This window comes from Nyctereutes procyonoides, unplaced genomic scaffold (assembly GCF_905146905.1).
Source record: "Nyctereutes procyonoides isolate TBG_1078 unplaced genomic scaffold, NYPRO_anot_genome, whole genome shotgun sequence".
Lineage (NCBI taxonomy): Eukaryota > Metazoa > Chordata > Mammalia > Carnivora > Canidae > Nyctereutes > Nyctereutes procyonoides.
Window position 1 is genome coordinate 22,145,572 of NW_026575034.1, and position 9,498 is coordinate 22,155,069.

General features: G+C 41.9%; 1 protein-coding gene across 1 annotated transcript; it reads left to right on the forward strand.

The window, feature by feature from the left end:
• Window positions 1–651: 651 nt before the first annotated feature.
• Window positions 652–1,599, forward strand: LOC129504861 (olfactory receptor 52H1-like). The gene has a single exon (XM_055317740.1). It carries the CDS (start codon window positions 652–654, stop codon window positions 1,597–1,599), a length of 948 nt encoding a protein of 315 aa, XP_055173715.1.
• The last annotated feature ends 7,899 nt before the right edge of the window (window positions 1,600–9,498 follow it).

A 9,498-nucleotide genomic window follows, 5' to 3' on the forward strand; every position in this document is an offset into this window, starting at 1 on the left:
TGGTTGGCACCACAGCTGTGGTGGAGTTTTAGCTGTGGACTGTACTGACCTTGGCTCTGCCAGTTATCCAAAATGAGATCTTAGGTAAAATTTTCTCTCAGAGTGTTAGATTCTAGAGCAAAACAATAAAAAACAAATGAGGAGAATGAAAATACTTACTCAGAAGATTATTCTCAATGAGATGATACTGTGTAAAGCCGGACCTCTAGTAGGAGTCTGTCATTGTTAATTATCCTGTTATTTTCCCATGGTATACCCACTTTTCTTAGTTTTTTTCTCTGCATGTACTTAGCTGTGGTTCTCTCTGTTCACTTCAATATAGCAAAAAATTACATTATTATTATTGATATAATATATATTTTTTGATATAATTTTTATACAATAATATATAATATTAGGTATTAAAATGGGAATACCATTTGGGCAGTTTGAAGAAGATTCCAGATGCCCAAGGGACTACTACCAGGGTATCTAGTCTAGGGAATCTTTCTTGAAGAGATGAGCACTGGGAGTATCTTTCTTGGCAGATAGGAAAGAGGAGAACTAACTGGAAGGAGAGAGTGGACGAAGAATTACCATACAATATTCTCAGATTCACTATACACATTTTGTTTTTCAGACTCAAAATCTATTCATGAGACCACCCTGGCCATGTACAACCTGAGTAGCTACAGCACAGGTGACTTCACCCTCCTGGGCATCCCTGGCCTTGAGCAGTACCACGTCTGGATCAGCATCCCCTTCTGCTTTATCTATCTCGTGGCCATTGTGGGCAACAGTATCCTTCTCTACCTCATTGCCGTGGAGCGGAGTCTTCACGCACCCATGTTCTTTTTCCTTTCCATGCTAGCCATTACAGATGTGATATTGTCTACCACATGTGTCCCCAAAACCCTTACCGTCTTCTGGCTTGGTCCCCAGAAAATCAGCTTTCCTGGTTGCCTCACCCAGTTATTCTTTCTGCATTATAGCTTTGTCCTGGACTCAGCTATACTCCTGGCCATGGCATTTGACCGCTATGTGGCCATCTGCTCCCCTCTGAGATACACTACTATTCTGAACCCCAAGACCAGTGTCAAAATTGTTGTGGGAATTTCCTTCAGAAGTTTCTGTGTTATAGTTCCATGTGTTTTCCTTGCAAATCGTCTACCTTTCTGCGGGACACGCATCATACCACACACATACTGTGAGCACATAGGTGTGGCCCGGCTCGCCTGTGCTGACATCTCCATCAACATCTGGTATGGCTTTTGTGTTCCCATCATGACAGTCATCTCAGATGTGATTCTCATTGCCATTTCTTACACTCTCATCCTCTGTGTAGTCTTCCGCCTCCCCTCCCTAGATGCCCGCCAGAAGGCCCTTGGCACCTGTGGTTCCCATGTCTGTGTCATCCTCATGTTCTATATACCAGCATTCTTCTCCATCCTTGCTCATCGCTTTGGGCATAATGTTCCCCGTACTTTTCACATCCTCTTTGCCAACCTCTATGTAGTTATCCCACCTGCACTGAATCCTATTGTCTATGGAGTAAAGACCAAGCAGATCCGGGACAAAGTCATTCTCCTGCTCTTTCCCCAGAAGGTTGCAGTGATATAGGCCTGAAGTTGAGGTGAGTGGGAGAAGTTCTTAGTGTATATTAGCTTAGAAATCTAATCTGTAGCCCTGGGTCCAGAGAAGGAATAGATGAAAAAATTCCTTATTAATCTGACATGTGGTTTGCCTTCTTTGTTACTTTACGCAGAATGTATTCAGATACAAAAATTGCAAAAAAAAAAAAAAAAACCTGATATAACTGAGTATAGAAAATAGTATATATGTGTATATTTATTTCCAGAAGTGAAATTTAGCAATTCCTTATGACTGTCCTAAGGCAATTACAAAAGAGCTAATAAAAACAATAGAAAGATCGGCATTTCTTTTTCTTTTTTTATTCTATTTTTTGTGTACTTTTTATTGGAGTTGTATATGCCAACATAGAGCATAACATCCAGTGCTCATCCCGTCAAGTGTCCCCCTCAGTGCCTGTCACCCAGTCACCCCAACCCCCACCCACCTCCCTTTCTACCACCCCTTGATCGTTTCCCAGAGTTAGGAGTCTCTCATTCCTGTCACCCTCACTGATATTTCCCACTCATTTTCTCTCCTTTACTCTTTATTCCCTTTCACTATTTTTTTATATTCCCCAAGTGAATGAGACCATATAATGTTTGTCCTTCTCTGATTGACTTATTTCACTCAGCATAATACCCTCCAGTTCCATCCATGTCGAAGCAAATGGTGGGTATTTGTTGTTTCTAATAACTGAGTAATATTCCATTGTATTCATAGACCACATCTTCTTTATCCATTCATCTTTCGATGGACACCGAGGCTCCTTCCACAGTTTGGCTATTGTGGACATTGTTGCTAGAAACATCGGGGTGCAGGGGTCCTGGTGTTTCACTGCATCTGTATTTTTGAGGTAAATCCCCAGCAGTGCAATTGCTGGATCGTAGGGCAGTTCTATTTTTAACTCTTTGTGGAACCTCCACAGTTTTCCAGAGTGGCTGCACCAGTTCACATTCCCACCAACAGTGCAGGAGGGTTCCCCTTTCTCCACATCCTCTCCAGCATTTGTTGTTTCCTGTCTGGTTAATTTTCCTCATTTTCACTGGTGTGAGGTGGTATCTCATTGTGGTTTTGATTTGTATTTCCCTGATGGCAAGTGATGCAGAGCATTTTCTCATGTGCATGTTGGCCAGGTCTATGTCTTCCTCTGTGAAATTTCTGTGCATGTCTTTTGCCCATTTCATGATTGGATTGTTTGTTTCTTTGCTGTTGAGTTTAATACGTTCTTTATAGATCTTGGAGACTAGTCCTTTATCTGATGTGTCATTTGCAAATATCTTCTCCCATTCTGTAGGTTGTCTTTTAGTTTTGTTGATTATCACATTTGCTGTGCAGAAGCTTTCGATCTTGATTAAGTTCCAATAATTCATTTTTGCTTTTGTTTCTCTTGCCTTCATGGATGTATCTTGCAAGAAGTTGCTCTGGCCAAGTTCAAAAAGGGTGTTGCCTGTGTTCACATCTAAGATTTTGATGGATTCTTGTCTCACATTTAGATCTCTCATCCATTTTGAGTTTATCTTTGTGCATGGTGTAAGAGAATGGTCTAGTTTCATTCTTCTGCACGTGGAGAAGCACCAGTACCATTTATTGAAGAGACTGTCCTTTTTCCAGTGGATAGTCTTTCCTGCTTTGTCCTTGTTTTTTCTCTTGTTGATATGATCTATCATGTTGATTGCTTATGAGTGTTGAACCAGCCTTGTTTCCCGGGGATAAATCCACTTGGTCATGGTGAATAAACTTCTTAATGTATTATTGGATTGTATTGGCTAGTATCTCTTTTTTAATAATATATTTTTTAAAGATTTTATTTATTTATTCATGAGACACACACACACACACACACACACACACAGAGAGAGAGAGAGAGAGAGAGAGAGAGAGAGAGAGGCAGAGACACAGGCAGAGGGAGAAACAGGCTCCATGCAGGAAGCCTGATGTGGGACTTGATCCCGGGTCTCCAGGTTTACATCCTGGACTGAAGGCGGCGCTAAACCGCTGAGCCACCCGGACTGCCCTATTGGCTAGTATCTTGTTGAGAATTTTTTGCATCTGTGTTCATCAGGGATATTCATCTAATTCTCCTTTTTGGTGGGGTCTTTGGTTTTGGAATTAAGGTGATGCTGGACTCATAGAACGAGTTTGGAAGTACTCCATCCCTTTGTATTTTTCGGAACAGCTTTAGTAGAATAGGTATGGTTTCTTCTTTAAATGTTTGATCAAATTCCCCTGGTAAGCCATCAGGCCCTGGACTTTTGTGTCTTGGGAGGCTTTTGATGACTACTTCAATTTCCTCCCTGGTTATTGGCCTGTGCAGGTTTTCTATTTCTTCCTGTTCCAGTTTTGATAGTTTGTAGCTTTCCAGAAATGCGTCCATTTCTTCTAGATTACCCAATTTATTGGTGTATAGCTGCTCATAATATGTTTTTTAAATCATTTGTATTTCCTTGGTATTGTTTGTGATCTCTCCTTTCTCATTTGTGATTTTATTAATTTGAGCCTTTTCTTTTCATTTTTAATAAGGTTGGCTAATGGTTTATCTATCTTATTGATTCTTTCAAAGAACGAACTCCTGGTTTTGTGGATCTGTTCTACAGTTTTTCTGGTCTCTATTTCATTGAGTTCTGCTTGGATCTTTATTAACTCTCTTCTGCTTGGTGTAGGTGTTTTTTGCTCTTCTTTCTCCAGTTCCTTTAGGTTCAAGGTTAGCTTTTTTATTTGAATTTTTTCCAATTTTTTGAAGGATGCTTCTATTGCGATGTATTTCCCTCTCAGGACTGCTTTTGAATCCCAAAAGTTGTATGAACGGTTGTATCCATTCTCATACAGTTTCGACTGTATCCCAAAGATTTTGAAGGGTTGTATCTTCATTCTCATTAGTTTCCCTGAATCTTTTTAATTCTTCCCTAATTTCCTGGTTGACCCTGTCATCTTTTAGCAGGATGGTCCTTAACCTCCACGTGTTTGAGTTTCTTCCAAATTTCTTCTTGTGACTGAGTTCAAGATTCAAAGCATTATGGTCTGAAAATATGCAGGGGAAAATCCCAATCTTTTGGTATCGGTTGAGACTCGGTTTATGACCCAGTATGTGGTCTATTCTGGAGAAAGTTCTATGTGCACTTGAGAAGAATGTGTATTCAGTTGCATTTGGATGTAACATTCAATATCTGTGAAATCCATCTGGTGTATCATTTAAATCAATCCAGTGTATCATTTAAAGCTCTTGTTTCTTTGGAGATGTTGTGCTTAGAACACCTCTCATTTGCAGAAAGCGCCATGTTTAAGTCTCCTAGTATTAGTGTATTATCTAAGTATGGTTTTAGTTTGATTATTAATTGATTGATATACTTGGCAGCTCCCACATTCGGGGCATAAATATTGATGATTTTTAGGTCCTCTTGTCGGATACATCCTTTTAAGTATGATAGAGTGTCCCTCTTTATCTCTTACTACAGTCTTTGAGATAAACTTTAATTTATCTGATATAAGGATGCCTACCCCTGCTTACTTTGGAGGACCATTTGAATGGTAAATGGTTCTCCAACCTTTCATTTTCAGGCTGTAGGTGTCCTTACATCTAAAATGTGTCTCCTGTGGACAGCAAATAGGTGGGTCTTGCTTTTTTATCCAATCTGAAACCCTGCACCTTTTGTTGGGATCATTAAGCACATTCACGTTCAGAGTTACTGTTGATAGATATGAATTTAGTGTCATCATGATACCTATTCAGTCCCTGTTTTGTGGATTATTTCTTTGGGCATCCTCTTTCTATTACAGAGTCCCTCTTAATATTTCTTGCAGAGCTGCTTTGGTGGTCACATATTCTTTCAGTTTCTGCCTATCTTTGAAGCTCTTTATCTCTCCTTCCATTCTGAATGAGAGCCTTGCTGGATAAAGTATTCTTGGTTGCATGTTCTTCTCATTTAGGACCCTGAATATATCCTGCCAGCCCTTTCTGGCCTGCCACGTCTCTGTGGAGAGGTCTGCTGTTAATCTAATATTTCTCCCCATATAAGTTAGAGCTCTCTTGTCTCTTGCTGCTTTAATGATTTTCTCTTTATCTTTGGAATTTGCAGTTTCACTATTAAATGTTGAGGTGTTGAATGGTTTTCATTGATGTTAGTGGGGGATTTCTGTAGCTCCTGAATTTGAATGCCTGTTTCCTTCCCCAAATTAGGGAAGTTCTCAGCCATGATTTGTTCAAATATGCTTTCTGATCCTCTGCCTTGTTTGGTGCCCTCTGAGACCCCAATTAAATGTACCTTTTTTTCCTTCTGAGGCTGTCCTTTATTTCCCTTAACCTTTCCTCATGGTCTTTTAATTGTTTTCCTCTTTTTTCTTCAGCTTCCTTCCTTGCCATCAACTTGTCTTCTATGTCACTCATTCTTTCTCCTACCTCATTAACCCTTGTCATTAGACCTCCAGTTTGGATTGCATCTCATTTAATTGATGTTTAATTTCGGCCTGATTAGACCTAAATTCTGTAGTCATGAAGTCTTTTGAACCCTTTATGCTTTTTTCCAGAGCCACCAGTAGCTTTATAATTGTGCTTCTGAATTGGCTTTCTGACATCAAATTGTAATCCAACTACTCTAATTCTGTCGTAGAGAGTATGGTTTCTGACTCTTTCTTTTGTGGTGAGGTCCTCTTTCTAGTCATTTTGCTCAGTGCAGAGTGGCTAAAAACGAGTTGTACTGGAAAAAAGAAGAAAAAGAAACAAAAAACAAAAAACAAAAAAACAAAACGAACCACAAAAAACAAACAAACAAAAACCAAGGAGGGGTATCCTTTGTTCTATATACTGTAAATCCCTCGATTTCCCCTGGAGCTTTCCAGTGCTGCTGGGCCAAGAACTTGCTCTTCCCCTGTCCTTCCAACTGGTCTTCTGGGGCAGGGGCCTGCTGTGCTGATTCTCAGGTGTGTGCACCTGGGGTAGCTGCCCTGCCCCCTGAAGGGTGCTGGGCTCAGTGGGAGCTGTTTATCCCGTGAGGCCCCTGTTCCCTGGTGGCCCCGAACCTCCCAAGCACAAGATGACACAGGGAGGAACAACAGTGGTGGCGGCCAGGGTCCAGACCTGGAGTCGGCTCCCCCAGTAACTCCCCCAGTCACTCCCGCAGTCTCCCAGTCCGCACTGGCCTGGATGCTCCGGGGCCACGGGGGCGCCGATCTGCACAGCTTGGGGGCGTCCAGCGGCAGGAGAGTCCTCGCTGTCCTGTGCCCTCCCCGCCTCCGCCTGTCCCTGGGGGAGCGCAGGATCCTGGGCTGTGTACCCCCAACCTGAGGTCCGGGGCCTGAGTCCCGGGCCCGCGGCTCCCGAAGGCAGCAGGGTGCAGCCCCCTCCCGGAGCCCCCGCCTGAGCTGCTCCCGAGGCCCCGCCGGGCGCTCCAGCCCTTTACCCGCTGGGCCCGCGGTGTGGGGCGCTCTCCCCCGGGGCGCGCTTCCTCTGTTGGTGACCCCGGGGCCTGGGGGCCCCACTGCCCCTCTTGCAGTTCTCCTGGTGCTTCCTGCGAGCACTTTTCCCTCCGGAAAGAATCCATCGTGGATATTTAAAGTTCCTGCTTCTCCGAGGCTGGAATTTCCTACCCCAGAGGCTCTCGCTGCCTGGCCTTAGCCGGCTCCTCGCGGGGGCCCCTGCCCCACTGGATTCTTTTTTTTTTTTTTTCTTCCACCTTCCTACCTTGGTAGAAGTGAAAACCCTTCTCTCTTTAGCATTCCAGCTGTTTAAATCTCAAGTCGAATTTGTAGGTTTTTAGGATGATTCGAAAGTTACAGGTGACTTGGGGACCCTTCTCCTCTGCCATCTTGCCCCGCCCTAGGTCACCTCTTCTTTATCCATTCAACTGTAACGGACATTTGGGTTACTTCTATATCTTGGCTATTGAAAATAATGCTGCAGTAAACATAAGGTTGCATACATCACTAAAAATTACTGTTTTCAGGTAAATACTCAGGTAAAGTAGTGGGATTACAGGACCATGTGTTATTTCTATTTTAAATTTTTGGAGGAAACTCCATGCGGTTTTCCACAGTGGCTGTACCAGTCTGCATTCCCACCAACAGTGTACGAGGGTTCCTTTCTCTCCACATCTGTTCAACACTTGTTATCTCTTGACTATTTAGATTTAGCCATTCTGAAAGGTGTGGAGTGGTATCTCATGGTGTTTTGTATGTATTTTTCCCTGGTGATGAGTGATGTTGAGCATCTTTGATATATCCCCTTGCCACATAGTATTCATAATTTATTAAAACAATGAATATTTTGCATTTTAATATGAAGAGGATGTTTTGGTAATTTTTAACTTATCAATTGATACTAATATGGATATAGGATTCATATTCCAGAATTCTGAAAGCCTTAATCAATCTAGGCACAGACTACATACATAACAGTGGTGTTGGGCTATTTCATTTAATCATTTACTTTTTTATTCAACAAATATTATTGAGCCTCCAGGTTACATTAGGGGATGTGAGAGGAACCAGACCCCTTACTTCTTCATGGTCTCAAAATGAATTTTGCAACCATAGCCTGCGGACACTCTGAATACATCCCCTCATTGACCATAGCAGCAACATTTCAGGAAATATAAAGGAGGAAGTGTTTGGGAAGAATCGACTGAGGTCAAACCATGCTTCAAATTCTTTGGCTGCAAGTCCAAATCCCATGTGATATTCTGAAAATGGCTGTTTGCACTGCTCATGTTATTTCTCATCTCCAAAAATATTTCTCAACATCTAAGTTTTAAAGAAACTTTGAAAACCAGTGAAAGGTAATAAACACAGACACTGACACTGTCAGAGGATCCATGTAATAACTGCTGATTTACAGAAACATCGTTAGCTATGTCATGAATATGCATGTGCCCACAGACTCACTCCAACCCAACAGCAGCTGCTAAATATCTGTATCACACAAAGCCATGCCAGACTTCATCTGTGATTATGACATTGACAGTAATGTCATTCATTCATTCTCAAAGACAACCAAGATGCAAGCAATGAGCTACGTAGGGAGTACAAGGCAATGAATATAACACAGAGTCCTTAATTTATTTAAGGTTGTAAAGAATTCAGTAGTATTTGATAAACTCTCTCATGAAGAAAAGAACCTAGAGTGTCACAAACAAGCTTAAACATTAGGAGAAGAGTCACAGAGTCCATCAGGCTTCTAATGAAGCTTAGAGCTTAAGAATCTTTTTTTTTTTTTTAAGAGCTTAAGAATCTTAGAGAATCTTAGGCTTATAATGAATCAGCAGGAAGAGCTTTAAGTGACAGAAATCCACCCAGAGGAAATGATGAGGCCACAAGATTGGAAGCAGGAAGCATGAACTAGAGTAGTGTTTGAGAACCTGAAACAGGTGCATAAGACCTCTTTCTGAACTACGTTGGTAAGTCAAGGAATAATGGAGATGATAGGAAAGGGGAGTGATGAAGGCAATGTGTGCACACAAGCTGAAATCCTTGCAGAGGGAGGGGTTCAATAAAGGAAATAGGCAAACTCCAAATTGGATAACTGCAGCTCCAAAGTGGCCTTTGGGAAGAACAGATTCCAATCTGCCAGGATTATGACATGTACACTTACAAGGAACAGAATTTTAATGTGAATCCTTCATATCCCCAAATGGTCAATACGTGAAGACAGTGGGTACTTTCTTCTTAATGAACAACCTGAGGGAATGTGGAATTAGTTTTTAGAGAACTGGGTAATATTCTATTGTATACATAAACCACATCTTCTTTATCCATTCATCTTTCGATGGACACCGAGGCTCCTTCCACAGTTTGACAATTGTGGAACTGGGTAGCGAAACTTTAAACACCTACTCGCCTCCTCGGGATTTAGTGGTTCTCCCCTGTGGTGCTTTGTCCCACAGGGATGTTTGGCAGTGT